General features: G+C 52.4%; 1 protein-coding gene across 2 annotated transcripts in view; it reads left to right on the plus strand.

The window, feature by feature from the left end:
- Nucleotides 1–18829, plus strand: part of ABCC3 (ATP binding cassette subfamily C member 3) — a gene marked incomplete at its 5' end in the record, with an annotated part of 39212 nt that overhangs the window by 16732 nt on the left and 3651 nt on the right. Inside the window, 20 exons of one of the 2 annotated variants that reach the window (XM_080682490.1) lie at nucleotides 53–214; nucleotides 700–792; nucleotides 1914–2117; nucleotides 2228–2374; nucleotides 2787–2874; nucleotides 3242–3308; nucleotides 3536–3662; nucleotides 3738–3914; nucleotides 8977–9144; nucleotides 9444–9636; nucleotides 10594–10708; nucleotides 10843–10990; nucleotides 11095–11302; nucleotides 11545–11855; nucleotides 12421–12620; nucleotides 12784–12910; nucleotides 13814–13915; nucleotides 15879–16025; nucleotides 16201–16359; nucleotides 16930–17096. In XM_080682490.1, coding sequence (XP_080538616.1) covers nucleotides 53–214; nucleotides 700–792; nucleotides 1914–2117; nucleotides 2228–2374; nucleotides 2787–2874; nucleotides 3242–3308; nucleotides 3536–3662; nucleotides 3738–3914; nucleotides 8977–9144; nucleotides 9444–9636; nucleotides 10594–10708; nucleotides 10843–10990; nucleotides 11095–11302; nucleotides 11545–11855; nucleotides 12421–12620; nucleotides 12784–12910; nucleotides 13814–13915; nucleotides 15879–16025; nucleotides 16201–16359; nucleotides 16930–17096 — 3110 coding nt within the window. Of the gene's footprint in view, nucleotides 1–52; nucleotides 215–699; nucleotides 793–1913; nucleotides 2118–2227; nucleotides 2375–2786; nucleotides 2875–3241; nucleotides 3309–3535; nucleotides 3663–3737; nucleotides 3915–8976; nucleotides 9145–9443; nucleotides 9637–10587; nucleotides 10709–10842; nucleotides 10991–11094; nucleotides 11303–11544; nucleotides 11856–12420; nucleotides 12621–12783; nucleotides 12911–13813; nucleotides 13916–15878; nucleotides 16026–16200; nucleotides 16360–16929; nucleotides 17097–18829 lie in introns of both variants that reach the window. The other variant, XM_080682489.1, reaches the window with a different exon arrangement.

The following is an 18829-nucleotide window of genomic DNA, read 5'->3' on the forward strand; positions in this document are numbered from 1 at the left end:
GGCTGGAGAGCCTGGTTTGGGGAGCAGCTCATCACCTGCTGTCTACCTGCAGGCTCTGGTCATCACCAATTCAGTCAAACGTGAGTCCACTGTGGGAGAAATGGTCAACCTCATGTCAGTGGATGCCCAGCGCATCATGGACGTTGCCCCCTTCCTCAACATGCTGTGGTCAGGACCTCTGCAGATCATCCTGGCCATCTACTTCCTCTGGCAGGTGATTCTCAGACCCCGACTTCTGCTCCCTTCCTCTGACCTTGACCTCGACGAGAAAGGGCGAGAGAGGGTTACCTGGGTTAGTGGAGGGGCTGCCTAATGGACACAAGAGCTTCCCTAGATATTTGGGGTGGGGGTCAGGACTGGGAGGATGCTAGTGTCTGCAACCAAGTCTTTCCAACCTGGATGATTATCCTTCTCAGAGATCCCAGGGGAGAAAAGAGGGACTAGGAGGCAGGGGGTGTGTGACTGACGGTCACTGTCTGACTGTGTTTTCCCTCCTGGGTGTCTGGACATCCCTCTATGTCTGCCTGTCTGTGCCTTCTGTTGTCATTATCTGATGGCTGACTGCATCTGTGGAAAGTCAATTTGGCTCTCTCTGTATGTCCATCTCCGTGTTTCAGATCAATAAGCCTCTATCTGTTGGGTTCCGTCTACATATATACTTTGGTTATCTGTCTTATCTATCCACCTGTGCCTCCTCAGAAACTGGGTCCCTCCATTCTGGCTGGCGTCGCCCTCATGGTCTTGCTGATCCCGATCAATGGAGTTGTGGCCATGAAGATGCGTACTTTACAGGTGGGTCCTATAACAGGTGTACTGCTGCCTGGAGCACCTGGCCCGGTGCTGGGGAAGGGCATTCACTAACCTGGGGCCCCTCGGTTATTTTTTTTACTCACTATGGATGGCTACAAGCCACTGTCACAAACCTTAGCTCACTCTATCCTCACAACAACCCTGACAGGGTTTTAGAGAGAGAGAAAAAAAAAGCGAATTTTGCAGCTGAGGAGCCAAGGCCCAGAAAGATGATGGCAGTGCAGCGTCAGGCAGAGCTAGGACTTGAACCTGCATCTTCTGGTCTGATGAGAGCTTCTCCTGCCACACTGTGCTGAGTGTGAATAGCCAGTCATCCAGTCCTTTGTTTGCAAACACGTATTGAAGTCTTCAGTCGCTTCCCACTGCACATCGAATAAATGACCAAGTCCCTGGGACCACCTCCCAGGTCCCTGCTCACCTTGCAAGCCCTTACCCCCTGCGATATGGCCAAATTTCAGCCAATCTGGCCTTCTTACATTTCTCCAAAGCACCGAGCTCTGCGTACCTCTGGGCCACATTACATACTATCCCTTCCTTGCTTGTCCAACTCCTTCTCTTCTCCCACCTCCCAACATAAACTGATTTCCCAGACTCTGACGGAATCCTGTTGTTTCCCTTCAGAGCACGCATACTAATTTATTAAGCATTTATTTAGGTAATTGTTTGCTTCCCACCTGCCTCCCCATCAGACTGTCAGCTTCATGAAGGCTGGGGCCTTGTTTGAGTTGTTCATCGTTATCTGCCCCACGTCTAGCATGTGGCCTGGCACATAGTAGGCACTCAATAAATAGGGGTTGTGCCCTAGATTAGGGACAGGATCTCGCTGGGGACAAAAGGAAAGTACAATGTGCCCTAGAGTCCCAGGGGAGGGGACAGAGAATGCTGCCTGGGAGGGACCATGCTACTGGTATTGAGGCTGGAGCTGGATTTTGTCGGGAGGAGAGGGGAGACTGGGCTGGGCCTTCCAGGCTAAGGTGCAGCACAGGCCCCGCGGGGAGGAGGGAGGAGGAATGGTGAGCGGCCTGCCGGCTGCAGCCTGGGCCAGGGCCTGGGCAGAGGTCCGGGTTGGGGAGTGGAGCTCGCCACTGCCACTCTTTCCACAGGTAGAACAAATGAAGTTCAAGGACTCGCGCATCAAGCTGATGAGCGAGATCCTGAGTGGCATCAAGGTGCTGAAGCTGTATGCCTGGGAACCCAGCTTCCTGCAGCAGGTGGAGGGCATCCGACACAGTGAGCTCCGGCTGCTGCGCCAGGCTGCCTACCTCCACGCCATATCCATCTTCACCTGGATCTGCACCCCCTTCCTGGTGAGGCTCTCCTTCCGGGCTGGCCTCCCATCTCCCACCTCCCACCTGGGCAGCCCAGGCCTCTGGGCCCCGCACACCCTACCCTGACACCCACCCCCACTGCTCTCCAGGTGACCCTCATCACCCTCGGGGTGTACGTGTCTGTGGGCCCAGACAACGTGCTGGATGCTGAGAAGGCCTTTGTGTCCGTGTCCCTGTTCAATATCTTAAAGAACCCCCTCAGCATGCTGCCCCAGATAATCAGCGGCCTGACCCAGGTAACCCCAGTGGGGCTGGGGATTCTGCTGGAGTGAGGGCAGGTTGTTGGGGTCACTTAGGTGCAGGGGATAATCAAGGAGAGTTACTGGAATCAGGAGGGGGCCATCCGACATTATGAAGAATTGTTCAAAGTTGGATGAAGTCATTAGAGTCAGGGGTCATTTGGGGTCAGAGGAGGTCAGGTCGGGTCCCTGGAAAGCTGAGTTCTGGAGACAACCTCCTCTTACCAACCTGGACTCTGTCTTTGGCAGTGGGAGCCAGGGAAGACTCAGTTACAGGAGGGCCCCCAGTGTCTGGGCCTTCAGGGGGGCCTGTCCACGCCCAGGAAGTTGGGGGCCAGGCAAGAGTAAGAGGGAGTGGAGGGGGATAGAAAAGGCATGGCTTCCGGGGCTGACACACGCCCTCCTGCAGACCAGCGTGTCTCTGAAACGGATCCAGCATTTCCTGAGCCAAGATGAACTTGACCCCCAGTGTGTGGAAAGAAATACCATCACCCCAGGTCTAGACACCCCTGCCTGGGCTGCTCTTATAGCGGCCCTGCTCCAGAAAATCCTTGTTCCAAGCTTTCAACTTTTCTCTCGAGACCCCCTTTCTTCTTCCTCTCATATCTTTAACTCTATGCCTGCCTTTGCCCTCCTCTCTCTGTTCTCCTGTCCTTCATCCCTCCCCAGGCTCCCCCCCACTCTCCTTCCTTCCCTGGGGCTCCCTGTGCCCCTGTCCCAGGACTTCCTGTCTCTTTCACTATGCCCCAAGCTTCCCTGCCTTCTCCCCTTGGCCCCTTCCCCAGGGCTCCCCGTACCTCTCCCTCCCAACCTCCCCCTTGCCTTGCCCCACTCCCCTGACCCTACAAACCTTGACCCTCCCAGGCTATGCAGTCACTATAGACAATGGCACCTTCACCTGGGCCCAGGACCTGCCCCCAACCCTGCACAGGTACCAGCTTCTCCCATCCCTTCTTAGATGCCTAAAGGGGGCCAAAATTCAGATCAATAAATAGCAAAACCTGCCCCCGACCCTACCCCCAAGTCTTTGTCCTGGAAAACAGGAAGAGCCTCAATGGCCAGGGCGGTGTCTGGAAGAAGGAAGGGTTTGGGTCTCCAGGTGGAAGGTTGGGAATCAAAAACCGGATCTTTGTCTTTGACTGGGCTCCTGTCTCCCAGCGTAGACATCCAGGTGCCAAAAGGGGCCCTGGTGGCCGTGGTAGGGCCCGTGGGCTGTGGAAAGTCTTCCCTGGTGTCTGCCCTTCTGGGAGAGATGGAGAAGCTGGAAGGCAAGGTGTATGTGAAGGTGAGTGGGGTAGGGACTCCTGGGAAGGGAAGCTTGGCGAACCCCCAGGTAACTGTGGGGTTCTCCTGTGGCCAGGGCTCCGTGGCCTATGTGCCCCAGCAGGCCTGGATCCAGAACTGCACTCTTCAGGAAAATGTGCTCTTTGGCCAAGCCCTGGACCCCAAGCGCTACCAGCGGACCCTGGAGGCCTGTGCCCTGCTAGCTGACCTGGAGGTGCTGCCTGGTGGGGACATGACAGAGATTGGAGAGAAGGTACGTGGTCCCCTCACATCCCCTGGGGAGTCAGCATATACAACTGCCCACCTCAGCCCAGCCCAGCCCAGGTCCATATATGTACTCATTCATTCATTCACACATTCATGTAAATATATCATGTCCAGATCTGTGCTAGGCACTGGGGAAACAGATCCGTGACTGGGGGAGGCCAACCTGTGAACGGGTGGGGGCTGTAGAATGCCTGCCCACCAGGCTGAAGGTCTGTGCCGGGGACAGGGAGGGCAGGGAGGGGGGATCCTGCATAAGGAAAAGCATCACTTTTGAGCCAAACTTAACAGCTGAGGAAGAAGAGCTCGTCATTCATCTATTCATCTATACACTCATTCATTCACCAGATTTTAACACACACCTATACCCCAGGCAATATTATACAATAGTGACTCTACCAGTCTCATATCTCTGCCTTCATATAGCTTACGTTCTAGTTGGGGAGAGAGATAACAAGCAAGATAAATAAGGAAAATATGTAATATTTTAGATAAATGCTAAGGGGGAAAGAATGAAACAGAGAAGGGGTATGGAAATGCGTGTGGGGCTGTGTTGTTACCTTGGGAAAGCCTCAGTGAGAATTGGAACTTGAATAAAGGGAGGGAGTGGGCCATGTGTGGGGACCTGCAGCTCTGGCTGGGGGAAAGCCTTAGAGGCAGAGAGAGCAGGAAGTGCAAAGCCCCTGAGGCAGGAATGTGATCGGGCATATAAGGACCAGCAAGGAGGCCAGTAGGCTGGAGTGGAGTGAGCAGGGGTAGGAGGGGGAGACGAGGCCAGTGAGGGGTCCAGGCGGCCGGTTCACACAGTGCCTTGCAGGCCACGGTAAGGATGGTGGCTTTTACCCAGAGGGATGGAAAGCCTTTGAAGGTGTGAGCTGAGGAATGTGGGTAGACTAGTCAGGAAGGGGGGCGTTGCAGACCTTGGTTAAGGTTTTGACATTTACCTAAAAACCATGGGCTATCAGTGAAAGTTTTTGTTTTTTAGTTTATTTGTTTTTAATTGTTGCAGCATGTACATATCAAAATTTACCATCCTCGCCATTTTTTCAGTGGACAAGTCAGTAGTGTTCAGTACACTCATGTTGTTGAATAGCCATCCATCTCCAGAACTCTTTTCATCTTGCAAAACTAAAACTCCATACCCGTTAAACAGCAGCTCCCCATCCTGCTCCTCCCCCAGCTCTTGGCAACCACCTTGCTACTCCCTGTCTTTATGCATTTGACTCCTCCAGGTACTTCATATAAATGGAATCATTTAGCATCTTTTTTTGTGTGACTGGCTTATTTCACTTAGCATTCTCAAGGGTCATTCCTGTTATACCACCTGTCAAAATTTTTTTCCTTTTTGTCCGGCCAGCGTGGCTCAGTGTTTGCAAGTCAACCTATGAACCAGGAGGTCACGGTTCAGTTCCCGGTCAGGGCACATGCCCAGGTTGCGGGCTCAATCCCCAGTGGGGGGGCCTGCAGGAGGCAGCTAATCGATGATTCTTTCTCATCATTGATGTTTCTATCTCTTCCTCCCTCTCCCTTCCTCTTTAAAATCAATTAAAAATTTTTTAAATTTCTTTCCTTTTTAAGGCTAAATAATCTTCCATTGTATGTTTATACCACGTTTTGTTTATCCATTTGTCAGTGGGCACTTGGGTTGCTTCTACCTTTTAGCCATTGTGAATAATACTGCTACAAAGATGGGTGTGCAAGTATCTCTTTGAGAACCTACCTTCAGTTCTTTTGATTATTTCCCAGAAGTGGAATTGCTAGATAATATGGTAATTCTATTTTATTTTTTTGAGAAACTGCCATAGTGTTTCCATAGGGGCTGCGCCATTTTACATTCCCACCAACAGTGCACAAGGATTCCTCCTCCTATCCTGGCCAACACTTGTGGCTTTTGGGAGGGAGGGGGGTTGTTTTTGGATTTTGATGGGATGTGGTAGCCATTCTAATGGGGTGTGGTGATCTTGAGCATCTTTTCATGTGCTTATTGGCCATTTGTATATCTTCTTTGGAGAAATGTCTGTTTGAGTCCTCTGCCCATTTTTTGATCAAGTTGTTCATTTGTTGAGTTGTAGGAGTTCTTTATGTATACAGGAGGTCCCCAAATAATGTTATTTCATTCAGTGGTATTCTGTTATAACATGATGACAGGCTGTAGGAACTTAACTCTTATTTACATTGATTATATCAATTGGTTTCATTATATGTCATTTAACTTAAAGTCATAGTGACTTACAATAAGAGGGGACTTACTGTACTGGATTTAAGCCCCTTATCAGATATATCAGTTACAAATATTTTCTTCTGTAGGTTGCCTTTTCATTCTGTTGTGTCTTTTGACACATAAAAGTTTTTATTTTTGATATAATCCAACTTATCTATTTTTACTTTTGTTACCCATGCTTTTGGTGTCGTATCCAAGAAGCATTGCCAAATCCGATGTCATGAAACTTTCCCCTATGCTTTCTTCTGAGAGTTTTAGCTCTTTCTAAAGAAATGTATTTTTATTGATTTCAGAGAGGAAGGGGGGAAGAAAGAGACAGAAACATAAATGATGGAGAGAATCATTGATCGGCTGCTTCCTGTAGGCCCCACACTGGGGACCGAGCCTACAACCTGAACATGTGCCCTGACCAGGAACTGGGAATTGAACCAGTGAACTCTTGGTTTATGGGTCAACGCTCAATCCACTGGGCCACACTGGCCAGGCACTCTTTTGTTTTGTTTTTAATACTAAAGACTTGAGTCTGTATTTCCTCAAAACAATAGCATTCTCTTACATAACCATTGATGAATGATCAAAATCAGACATTTTAACATTGATATAATATTACTATCTAATTCACAGTCTGTACTCAAATGTCATCATTTGTCCCAGAAATGTCTTTTTTTAGCTATTTTCTTTCCTGGGCTAGGATCTAATCTGGGATCATGAATTGCATTTACTTGTCATATCTCTTTATTCTCTATCAATCTGGATGATTCCTCGGTCTTTGTCTTTTAGGACCTTGACACTTCTGAAAAGTATAGGCCAGTGATTTTGTAGAATGTCGCTCAGTTTGAACACAGTTAGATGCAGATTGTATATTTTGGGGGGAAATACCAAAGGAGTAATATTATGTCCTTCTTGGTGCACTGTTATTAGGAGGCACATGATGTCAATTTATTAACAGCGTTAACTTTGATCACTTGACTGAGGGCATGTCTTTTCATTGATCATTTTATTTCATAACTTTCACTGATAATTCGCGCCTGAGTCAGTATTTACTATGATGTTTGCCAAATACTAACTTTCTACCTCCATTCATTCTATAGTTATTAGTTGGCATTTGACTGTAAGAAAGAGCTTTTTCCGCCTTTGTCTTTTTTACTTATTCATGAATTTCTTTATATCATATCAATATGGGCTCATGGATTCTTATTTGATCCAATGGGTTATAATCCAGTACCATTGTTATTTATCTTTTTTTTATTATTGATCCTTTAGAGAGACAGGAAGGGAGAGGGAGAGAGAGAGAGAGAGAACTATTGATGTGAGAGTCAGACATCAATCAGCTGCCTCCTGCATGCCCCCGACTGGGGATTGAGCCCGAAACCTGGGCATCTGCCCTGACCAGGAATCAAACTGGCAACCTCGCGGTGCACAGAATAATGCCCAACCAACTGAACCACACCGGCCAGCACTTGTTATTATTATTATTTTTTAAATCCTCATCCCAGGATATTTTTCCATTGACTTTTATGGAGAGTAGAAGGGAGTAGGCAGGAGGGAGAGAGAGAGAAACATTGATGTGAGAGAGACACATCGATTGGTTGCCTCCTGCATCCACCCCAACTGGGGCCGGGGATTGAACCTGCCCTTAACCGGGAATCAAACCTGTGACCCTGTTGTGTGTGGGCTGATGCTCTAACCACTGAGAATACTGGCCAGGGCTCATTATTTATCTTGATATTCAATTTGTGAATGAAGGGTTTAAGGTGGGACCTCTGAAAAGCCGCTCTGGCTGCAGTGTGGAGGAACCCAAAGGCACAGGGCCCAGTGAGAAGGCCCTCCTGATGGTTTGGAGAAATGATGAGGACCTGAGCCTGAGCAGAGGGGATAGGAAAGGAGAAGTCCAAGGTCATAGGAACCCAGAGAAGACCTCCTCCTCTCTGACACAACTCCTCCTTCCCATCTCTCTTGGACCCACACTGAGTTCCCCCCACACAAACCTAATTTAGGGCCCAGCGCATAGTAGACACTCAAGAAAGACTGGTTGGTTGAATGCAGGCATTCTCACATGCCTCAGTCACTGCACCTGATTCTCCCCAGCAGCTCCATCTCCCATCCCACGTCTGCTCGCCTCAGGGGTCAGTTTCTCAGGGTACCCCTAAAAGCTGGGCTGGAAGGAATGACGAAAGCTGGTGGGAGGAAAGCAGGCTGTACCCCTGGGGTCTGCCCTCTGGGCCCAGCCTTGCTGCTGTCTGCATCATTTTCCCCCTCCTGGGTTTAAAGAGAGATCTTACCTCCCCTCTGGCACCTGAATGATCTCAGGGCTGATGAATTCTGGGGTTGATGCTGGGTTTCTGTCTTTGCTTCTGACCTTAATTGTTCTGGAACTTGGACAAAGTCATTACCACCTTGGGCTTTCATTTCTCCGTCTAGAAAGTGGGCCTAACAACACCTCCCTGGAAGGAATGACCTGAGGACCAATTGAGCTCATTGTTATGAAAGTCAGCTGCAAACAGTTAGGGTGACAGAAGAGTCAAAGGTCTGCTAGGGACCGCCTGGGGATTTCCAGCTTCCCAGAGCGTGAGGGTGGCAGGCAGGGGAACCAGTTGGGCAGGGTGATGGAACAAGGGGAGCAGGATGTCCTCACGTGTCCCAGGAGGACTCTGAGAGCCACCACCCTTTCTCCATGACCTCACAGCTTCACAGAGACAGGACCAGGCATGTGAAATGTGAATTCAGAGGCGTGCCTTGCTGAATGACAATGGACAGGGACCTTGTTCCCCTGTGCCTATCTGACCCCCTTCCACCCAGGACCCACCTCCCTCCTCTCTCCCCCATCCAGGGCATCAATTTGTCTGGGGGCCAGCGGCAGCGGGTCAGCCTGGCCCGAGCTGTTTACAGTGATGCCGACATTTATTTGCTGGATGACCCGCTGTCAGCCGTGGATTCCCACGTGGCCAAACATATCTTTGACAAGGTCATCGGGCCGGAAGGTGTGCTGGCAGGCAAGGTGAGGCCTCCGGGAGGCTAAGGGGCTAAGGTGAGATCTAGGGCCTAGGAGAGAACTGGCGGAGGCCAAGGGGTTTGGATGAGACTTGGAGGTGTGGGGATGTGAGAAGCAGGAGTGTGGGATGGGAGCTCACAGCCCAAATGCACTGAGCCAGCTGCGGTGAGCACGGGGTGAGTCCCTGAGGTGCCTGCCCGGGCTCCCTGGCACATGGGTACCTCACTCTCACTCCGGGGCCCTGTGCCTGTGGTTGGGGGTGTGCTGAGGGCTGTGGGAGTGACAGCCCCCTGCCTTCTCCCTAGACTCGGGTGCTGGTGACCCACGGCATCAGCTTCCTGCCCCAGACAGACTTCGTCGTCGTGCTCGCTGACGGGCAGGTGTCTGAGGTGGGCACGTACCCAGCCCTCCTGCAGCGCAACGGCTCCTTTGCCAACTTCCTCCACAACTACGCACCGGATGAGGGCGAGGAACACCTGGAGGAGAACAGCAGGACCGGTACCCCTGGCCCTCCATATCCCTGTACCCTCCCAGCATCTCCCCTGCCCCGGGGTCTCTGAGTGTCTGTGGACAGGCCCGATGCTGTGCAAGGGAGGTTCCGGGGAACTTGGACCCGCTGTGTGATGGTCAGACATCAGCAGGAGGGAAAGGGAACTGGATGTTGTCAGTCCCTCCTCTTCCTCTTCCCTAACTGGGCGCCCTCAGAGCCTCCGTTTTCCCATGTGTCAAAGGGGCATAAGGGCCCAAGCTGTTTCCTGGATACATGGTTTGGTGCATATGTCATTTATTTATGAACACATTTATTGAGCAATAACTATGGCCAGGCACGAGAGATAGCAGTAAACAAATAGAAAATTTCCTGTCCTCATCAAACATATTTAAGTCCCTGGGTTCACGGCACACCCCTGATCCTCGCCCCCTGTCCTCCAGTCTCAGCTCCCCAACCCCAAACTCTGGGCTGGCTCACTGGCCTTCCCTGGGTTTTCTTGCCTGCTGCTCTATGTGCAGTGAACACGCCTTGAGCATTCACTAAGGGCTCTGCCCCTTGCTAAGCACTTGACACACATCTATTCCTTTAATTCTCACAATGACATGATGAAGTGGGTACTATTATTATCCCGGTTTCCCATGCCTGCCTAAAGCCATGCAGTGAGGAAGCAGGATTGAAGCGCAGCCAGTCTGACTCCAGAGCCCACGCTCCTAACCCTTATATTTGAGTCCCTTTCTCCATAGCCCCTGATGGGACGTTTTCCCTCTGGTCTCACCTAAGTCTTTCTTGCTGCCCTTTTCCTTTTCCAACACAAAATCGGTCACTTATTTTTGTCGTTATTGTTCTTGCTGCCCTTTCAACCCCTCTCGTCTTCCTTAGCTCATGCTTGTCCCTTCAGGCTCCTTCATTGAAGTAGGGATGGGGCCTGTAGGGACCTCTGTCTCCTTCCTCCCACCCAGCAGCAGCCTTGGAGGAGGCAGACGATGAGGAGGTGCTGCTGATTGAAGACACACTCAGCAGCCACACAGACCTGATGGATAATGAACCAGTCCTCTATGAGGTCCAGAAGCAGTTTATGAGGTGAGCTCCTGGGAGCGCGTAGCCAGATTGGGTGTGTGCTGGGCCTCTGCTGCTGCCTGCATCCTCCTCCTGGGGCTCTGTCTTGTGGGTGAGTCAGAGGCCTCCTCTCCGGGCCTGACCAGCTGCCTCCACAGACAGCTGAGTACCATGTCCTCGGAGGGGGAGGGCCAAGGTCGGCCTGGGCCCCGGCGGCGCCTGGGTCCAGCAGAAAAGCTAGTGCAGGCAGCAGAGGCGAAGGCAAATGGGACGCTGATTGAAGAGGAGAAGGTGGAGATGGGCAAGGTGAGTAGGGTGGACAAGGAGGGCTGGGGAAGATGGGCAGGTCCCCCGCAGTCAGTCCTGGGGCTCACAGGCGTCCTCTGTCCCTGACCGCCACGGCCATGCAGGTGAAGCTGAGCGTGTTCTGGGACTATGCCAGGGCTGTGGGGCTCTGTACCACACTGGTCATCTGTCTGCTGTACGCGGGGCAAAGTGCAGCTGCCATTGGAGCCAACATGTGGCTCAGTGCCTGGACCAACGAGGCCACGGTGGGTGGCCGACAGAACAGCACTACCCAGAGGCTGGGTGTCTATGCCACCTTGGGAATTCTGCAAGGTGAGCCTGCAGAGATTACTTGGAAGGGACTCCAGTAGCCCCTTTCTCACCCCTGAGCTGCCAATTCCCCCAAACCATGCCCTTCCCTGCACCATCACAGCCATTGCCCAGCCCCAATGCCTCCCTCACCCGCTCTAGTGTCCACCTGCCTCTGAGCCCGCCCAGCCCCTATCTCGGAACCTGGGCCTGCGTGCCCGCCCCCTGGCCCAGGTGAGTGAGCGCCCCTCTGCCTCCTCCAACAGGCCTCCTGGTGGTGCTGTCGTCCATCATGATGGTCGTGGGCTGTGTCCGGGCTGCGCGCTTGCTTCACCAGGAGCTGCTGCACAACAAGATGCGCTCGCCACAGTCCTTCTTCGACACCACACCGTCAGGCCGTATCCTCAACCGCTTCTCCAAGGACATCTGCGTCATCGATGAGGCTCTGGCCCCCACCATCCTCATGCTGCTGAGCTCTTTCTTCACCTCCATCTCCACCCTCGTGGTCATCGTGGCCAGCACGCCGCTCTTCGCTGTGGTCATCCTGCCTCTGGCTGTCTTCTACATCTTGGTGCAGGTGCTCAGGGAGTGTGGGGGCGGGGAGGGGGAGAGGCGGGGCCTGGCTGTCAGGAGGGGGCGGGGCGTCGAGTGGGCGGGGCTTTGTGAGGGCTGAGGACCAAGGTGAGTCCAGGCACAGGGAAGGCAGAACCCAGGGTCACCGCTGGCTTTGGTTAGGATGTAGTCTGTTCCTTTCCCTCGTTGCCACTTGTTTTCCTCACCTGTAAAACAGAGAGAATCATAGACCCTGCCTCACAGGGCTGTTGCTAGGATCACGTGAAATCCTTGTAAATTGTGACTGGCCCCAGAACGCGTTCCTGCTGGCTATTTTTTAAATAAAATATTGCTAACAGTTTGAGACATATTATCCTTCCCTTCATTTTATACATTTCTAAACGTATGTGTATACGGATGCGGTTGTTTTTTGTTGTTGTTCGTTGTATTTTTTTAAAATATATTTTTATTGATTTCAGAGAAGAAGGGGGAGAGAGAGATAGAAACATCATTGATGCTTCAGAGGGTATGCAGGGCTGAGTTGGGGCTCCACAGTCCTGACCCCAAGCTCTTTCTCCGTCCCCCATCAGCGCTTCTATGTGGCCACATCGCGGCAACTGAAGCGGCTGGAATCTGTCAGCCGCTCGCCCATTTACTCGCACTTTTCGGAGACGGTGACTGGCTCCAGCGTCATCCGGGCCTATGGCCGCAGCCAGGCCTTTGAGGCCATCAGTGATGCTAAGGTGGACACCAACCAGAGGAGCTGCTACCCCAACATCTCCTCCAACAGGTCAGAGGCCTCCTCCCCGCCCCTGCTCCTCCGCAGCTCCCATTGGGGTCTCTGCAGCGTCCTGGGGCCTAGCCTCTCCTTCCCCTTAAGCAGAAAACTGCCTCCGCCCCCCCCCCCCCCCTTCTTGCTTCTGCCCCAATTCCTCCTTGTCCGATCCTTGCAGGTGGCTGGGGGTCCGAGTGGAGTTCATGGGGAACTCTGTTGTGTTCTTTGCTGCACTCTTCGCTGTGATTGGGAGAAGCAGCCTGAGCCCAGGGATGGTGGGCCTTTCTGTGTCCTATGCCCTACAGGTATGCAGGGCTCCGGGCCTCGGGGCAGGGCCACACAGGTGCCACAGGCATCTCCTGAGCGCCTTGCTCTGCCCATGTGGGGACCAGCCCCAGGTTCCGCTCACAGGGTGGTGAGCTCCAGGCAAGCATGGAGAGCCACTCCCCGCCAGCAGGGGATTGTAATGCTGGGGGAACAGGTCTTGGTGGAGGGAGGAACAAAATGTTCTAAGAGCCTGGAGGAGATTCTCCACCTTGAGGTATTGGAGAAATTATCTTGGCACTTGGCCCCAAAACACCAACAGAACTTGCCCTGCCTGAGCACATGATCTAGAAGGCCCACCACCCTGACGGTTCCTGGGGCAGCGGGTATAGGGCTAGAAGACCCCTCCTTACACATGCCTGCAGGGAAAGGCCCTGGGCTGGGGGTTGGGCAGGTTACTACTGGCAACTGGAATTTTGTGAAGCAAATCACATCCTTCTCATGTGCAGCTGAATCACCTGGAGATCTTGTTAAAAAGCAGATTCTGATATACGTCGCCTAGGATGGGGCTCAGGATCCTGTGTGTCTATCAAGACTCCTTGCCACACAAAGTCTGGTCCAAGGACCAATTGTGGCAACATCATCTGGGAGCTTGTTAGAAATGCAGAATCTTCCCACAGACCTGCTGGCTCCGAAGCAAGGTTCTCTGGGAAGTCTTGCTTATACATATTAAAGTTTGGGAAACGCTAGCCCAGTTGGCCCTTGGTTAAGGCCGTATTGTCACGGTCAGAGCTGCAGTTGTAATTAGAGCCCTAGGTGGCACACCCTATGGACTTGCCCAGGCCCCCCTGGGTCATTGATGGGAGAGGAACTCCTCCCAAAGCCATTGCAGGGGGCGGGGGAGGGAGAGATCACCCTGTTTATGACCCAGTCCCTTTGGCCAGGTGACATTTTCTCTGAACTGGATGATACGGATGTTATCAGACTTGGAGTCTAATATTGTGGCTGTGGAGAGAGTCAAGGAGTACTCCAAGACGGAGACCGAGGTGGGTACTGGGATGAACCTGGGGTGGGGGAGTCTGGAAGAGCTGGAGAAAGGTACTCAGTAGCCCACCATCCCTATAGCTCAAAATCCAGATACTCAGGTGGCTCTTTATTGATTCATTTATCCATTCAATCCTGATTGAGCATCAACCAGAGGTCTTTGCTAGGAGGCAGAGACGGTTCCCAATTGAGCAAGACAGGCTCTGTCCTTAAGCACATTCTGATGTCGTGGGAGAGGTAAGACATGCTGCAGGGTGCTGGGGTGGAAGACCAGAGCTCCGGGGTGATGCACCCCAAGAGGATCAGCCAGCCGGGATGATCAGGGAAGGTGAGCATCCAGCCAAAGCCAGCAGCCTGGTGGAAGGAGCGATGGTGTGGCAGCCTGCCCTTTGTTTGGGGAGGGAGTTGTCCTCTCCTGGGAGATTCTGACTTCTCCACTCGCACCCTCCCATGCTCCAACCCCCGACCTCTCTGTGCCCAGAAGCAGCCAGTACAGACCTCCCTCGTTTAGACCATTCCCGAGATCTCTATGTCAAGCATCCCTCATTTAGACCATCCTGCCCATCCCTCCCAGCTCATGGATTCCAAACCCTCCATGATCACAGCACTTTGTCCCCATTGGGACTGCCCATCCTGTGACACCTGTCTTTGTCCCTTTGCCATCAGCTCATCTAGCCTGGATTCTATGCTCCCACCAACACCAGTGCTCTCAGGTCCCTTGCCCTCCTCTCTCTTTCTCTACAAAACCCCACTCCAACGAGCCTACCTCGCTCCCTCTGTTGGATGATCCCCATCTAGACACACAAGCCAACCCTCCCCTTCTGCATCCTACTGCCCCATTTCTCTGCTCCCCTTTGTCATGAAGCTTGTTTTAAAATATGGTCTACAAGCGCTCTCCTCGGCATCGTTGAGCTCATCTGCCCCCTGCCGTCTGGTTTCTGGCCCCATCACTCCACTGAAACCGCTCACCCATGACCTCCCTGGTTCCAAACCTAGGGGACATTCTTTCTGTTCTCGTCTAATTCTGCCTCTCAGTGACATGCAGATGAAATGACCCCTCCTTTCTTGGAAGGCATGGATTCTGTGCCTGGAGCTCTCTCCTTGTCAATCTTCATTGAGCCGCCACCCCACTTGTTCCTCCCAGCTGGACCTCTCCTGCCCCTGTGGCTCCATCTACCCCTGCCTTTCCCAGGCACCCTCCATCCTCCCTCAAACTCTCCACTTGCTGGGATCTTCAAATTCTTCCTTTTCATGTCTAGCATTCCCATTTCCCCCTATCTATACACACAATCCTGTCTCCATATCCTAAAAAATTCTGTCCCCCCCCTCCCCCCGCACCAACCCCTGCAACCCTGCTGTTCATTGTTTTGTTTTTAAGTACAGGACATAGTACTTTAATTTCAATGTTTTTATTGATTTCAGAGGGAGGAAGGGAGAGGGAAAGAGAGATAGAAACATCAATGATGAGAGAGAATCACTGATTGGCTGCTTCCTGCATGTCCCTACTGGGGCTCAAGCCCTAACCTGGGTATATGCGCTGACCTGGAATCAGACTGTGACCTCCTGGTTCCTAAGTTGATACTCAACCACTGAGACACACTGGCTGAGCCATCTTTTGACACCTCCTTGAGAGAGGGAGGTCTGTACTGGCTGCTTTACTGCTTTTTAAAAAAATACGTTTTTATTGATTTTTAGAGAGAGAGGAGGGGAGAGGGAGAGAGAGAGAAACATCAATGAGTTGCCTTCTTCACGCAACATACTGGGGATCGAGCCCGAATCCTGGGTATGTGCCCTGACCAGGAATCAAACCGGCGACCTTACGGTGCACAGGGCAACGCTCAACCAACTGACCCACACCGGCCAGGGCTGGTTTGCTTTTTTGACAGTCTGGCTTCCCCGGCCTCCAGGCAAGGCTGGCTTCATGCTGTATGATCTGCACTCTTATTCCTCTTCCCCTCCTGCCAGGCCCCCTGGGTGGTGGAGGGCAGCCGCCCTCCTGCAGGCTGGCCCACGCAGGGCGAAGTGGAGTTCCGGAATTACTCCGTGCGCTACCGGCCAGGCCTGGGTCTGGTGCTGAAGGACCTGAGTCTGCGCGTGCACGGTGGCGAGAAGGTGCGCGTGGGTGGTTTTGTGCCTGGGACGTGACTGTACCCGTCGTGGGGAGAGTGGGTCTTTGGGAGAGCGGGTGCTTCATCCCAGCTGCCTGCTGGCCTCTCTTGGGGAGTCCAGGACGTGTCCCCACTGACCCCTGGGCCTCCCTCTGACTGCCGCTCCCCACCCCCTCCAGGTGGGAATCGTGGGCCGCACTGGGGCTGGCAAATCATCCATGACCCTCAGCCTGTTCCGCCTCCTGGAGGCCGCAGAGGGTGAAATCCGCATCGACGGCCTCAACGTGGCAGACATCGGGCTCCATGACCTGCGTTGTCAGCTGACCATCATCCCCCAGGTATGAACCGGACATGGACGGGCCACACTGGCCCATTACCCTGGGGGGGGCAGACCCCAGCCCTGTTCCTCAAGGCAAGACTGGACCTCAAGGCTAGAGAGCCACACAGCAGGAGCAGAGCCACAGAGCGGCCACCTGTTATGGATCTGGGAGGGTCAGAGGTACCCTGGCCCAATCAGACCCTGTCCTGCAACCTCCTGGGCCAGCAAATGGGGCCAGGACCCTAGGGCCCCTTAAAGCAGCCTGTTTCCGAGATGCTCTGTCCCAGCTTCCTGGTTTCTCGGCTCTAAATGACATTTCCCTTTTTTAGCTCCTCGGGGGTATTTTTCTGCTGACCGGACACTTTGGAGTCAGATTAGCGCAGGTCCCTGCTTTAGCGGAGGATTTAGTGATTGGCAAAGCTGAGGTTTATCCCTTCCCCACAGGCATTTTCTATCTCCGTGGCCACTGCCTCCCTCCTGGAGAGCTGGGGACAGGGTGGGAATGCTGCCACCTCAAATCCTTTTTTTTACCCCCTGGCTCCTTGTGGGGCCTGAGCTACCACCCTCTAAGACCCTGTTGTGTTTCCAGGACCCCATCCTGTTCTCGGGGACTCTACGTATGAACCTAGACCCCTTCGGCAATTCCTCGGAGGAAGACATATGGCGGGCCTTGGAGCTGTCCCACCTGAACACATTTGTGAGCTCGCAGCCAGCAGGCCTGGACTTCCAGTGCTCCGAGGGAGGGGAGAATCTCAGGTAACAGCCCCCTCCGGCCCTCCCCACTCCCATCTCAGCCTGGGTGCCCTTAGTGGGCATTGTTTGTCTTGAACATATTTTGTGTGCCAGGCATGCACCATCTCACTGTCTCCTCCCATAAGCCCTAGAGGTGGTCCATGGTCCAATGGAAGGAAACTGAGGCAGGCCCAAAGTCATAGAGCTGAGAAAAGGCAGGCCTAGGATTTGAACCAGGTCTGGGAGATTCCAAAGCCCTATTCAGTCTTGTCCTGTAGGTTTTCAATGCCATACTGGCCGGGGAGGCGGGAGGGGGGGAGAGGGACAGGGAGACAGGGAGAAGGGGGGGCAGTAGACTGAACTTGTAGAGCAGGTGAGAGGACACCTACAGGGCTTTAGGCAAATCATATTTTCCCAGATGGACGCAGTCTCGTCTGTAGTTTAGGAAAGTGAGCTCTCTAAGTCCTTCTTTGCTTCTTCTTCTTTTTTTTTTTTTAATACATTTTATTGATTTTTTACAGAGAGGAAGGGAGAGGGAGAGAGAGTCAGAAACATTGATGAGAGAGAAACATCGATCAGCTGCCTCCTGCACACCTCCCACTGGAGATGTGCCCGCAACCAAGGTACATGCCCTTGACTGGAATTGAACCCGGGACCCTTGAGTCCGCAGGCCGAGGCTCTATCCACTGAGCCAAACGGGTCAGGGCCTTCTTTGCTTCTTTATAGCCCTAGATTTTATATCCCCAACCTCTGGCTGTGCATCAAGGAGAGCCAGAAATCTCTTACTGAGTCTAAAAGCTTGAGAATCCCATACCTGTGTTAGCTGTGTGACTTCGGGCAAGTTGCTTAACCTTTCTGTGCTTCCTTTTCTCCCATGCTAAAATAGAAATAATAACAGTCCCCTACCTCTTTGCACCGTACTGCCCAATAAAAATATCATGTGAGCCCGTGTGTGTAATTAAAATTTTTTTCTAGTAGCCACATTAAGAAGAGGAAAAAGAAACAGGTGAAATGAATTTTAATAGTGTATTTTATTTAGCTTGATATATAGAAAATATTACCTTTTCAGCATGTAATTGACATGAAAGTGACTAGGGTATTTCACATTTTTTTCTTACTACGTTGGAAATCCCCTGTGTATTTTCACATGTACAGCACATCCCACTTCAGACTTGCCACACTTCAAGTGCTCAACAGCCTCAGGAGGCCGATGGCTACCATTTGGACAGAGCCGTCTCAGGGTCACTGGGATTAGATAGAACGTGCTTAGCCTATATACACCCCTGAGGAATTTAGCTATTCTTATTATTCTACTTGGTCCATACCATTGGACTCTCTCCAGACCTCAGAAACAAAAACAGAAACCTTTACATTTGCTCAGCAATTAGTGGAGCTCCACTATCTCATTTAATCTTTACTGCAGCCCTCTGGGCCAGAAATGCGGCTCCAAAGTGTAAGATTATTTGCCCAAAGCTGCTCAGATAGCCAGGGGAGGGGCAGAAACTCAGGAGAGTGAGGCCTTTGGCCCCAAACCTTTGTTGTTGCTGTTGCATTGTAGCCACCCCTGGGGTGTCCCTGACTCCGCAGGCAGCCTTGGAAGACTGCATTTCAACGGGATTTCACTTAGACAGCCGTGCTGGGCACAGCTGGCAGACAAGCCTCAGCTTCCAGACCCTGCGCCCCCGAGTTGTTTTTTTGGCCCATTCTCCTGTTCCCGCTTGCCATTAGCACCTCCCCACAGCATCCCCTCCATCCCC

Source organism: Plecotus auritus (assembly GCF_963455305.1).
Source record: "Plecotus auritus genome assembly, chromosome: 7".
Taxonomy (NCBI): Eukaryota; Metazoa; Chordata; class Mammalia; order Chiroptera; family Vespertilionidae; genus Plecotus; species Plecotus auritus.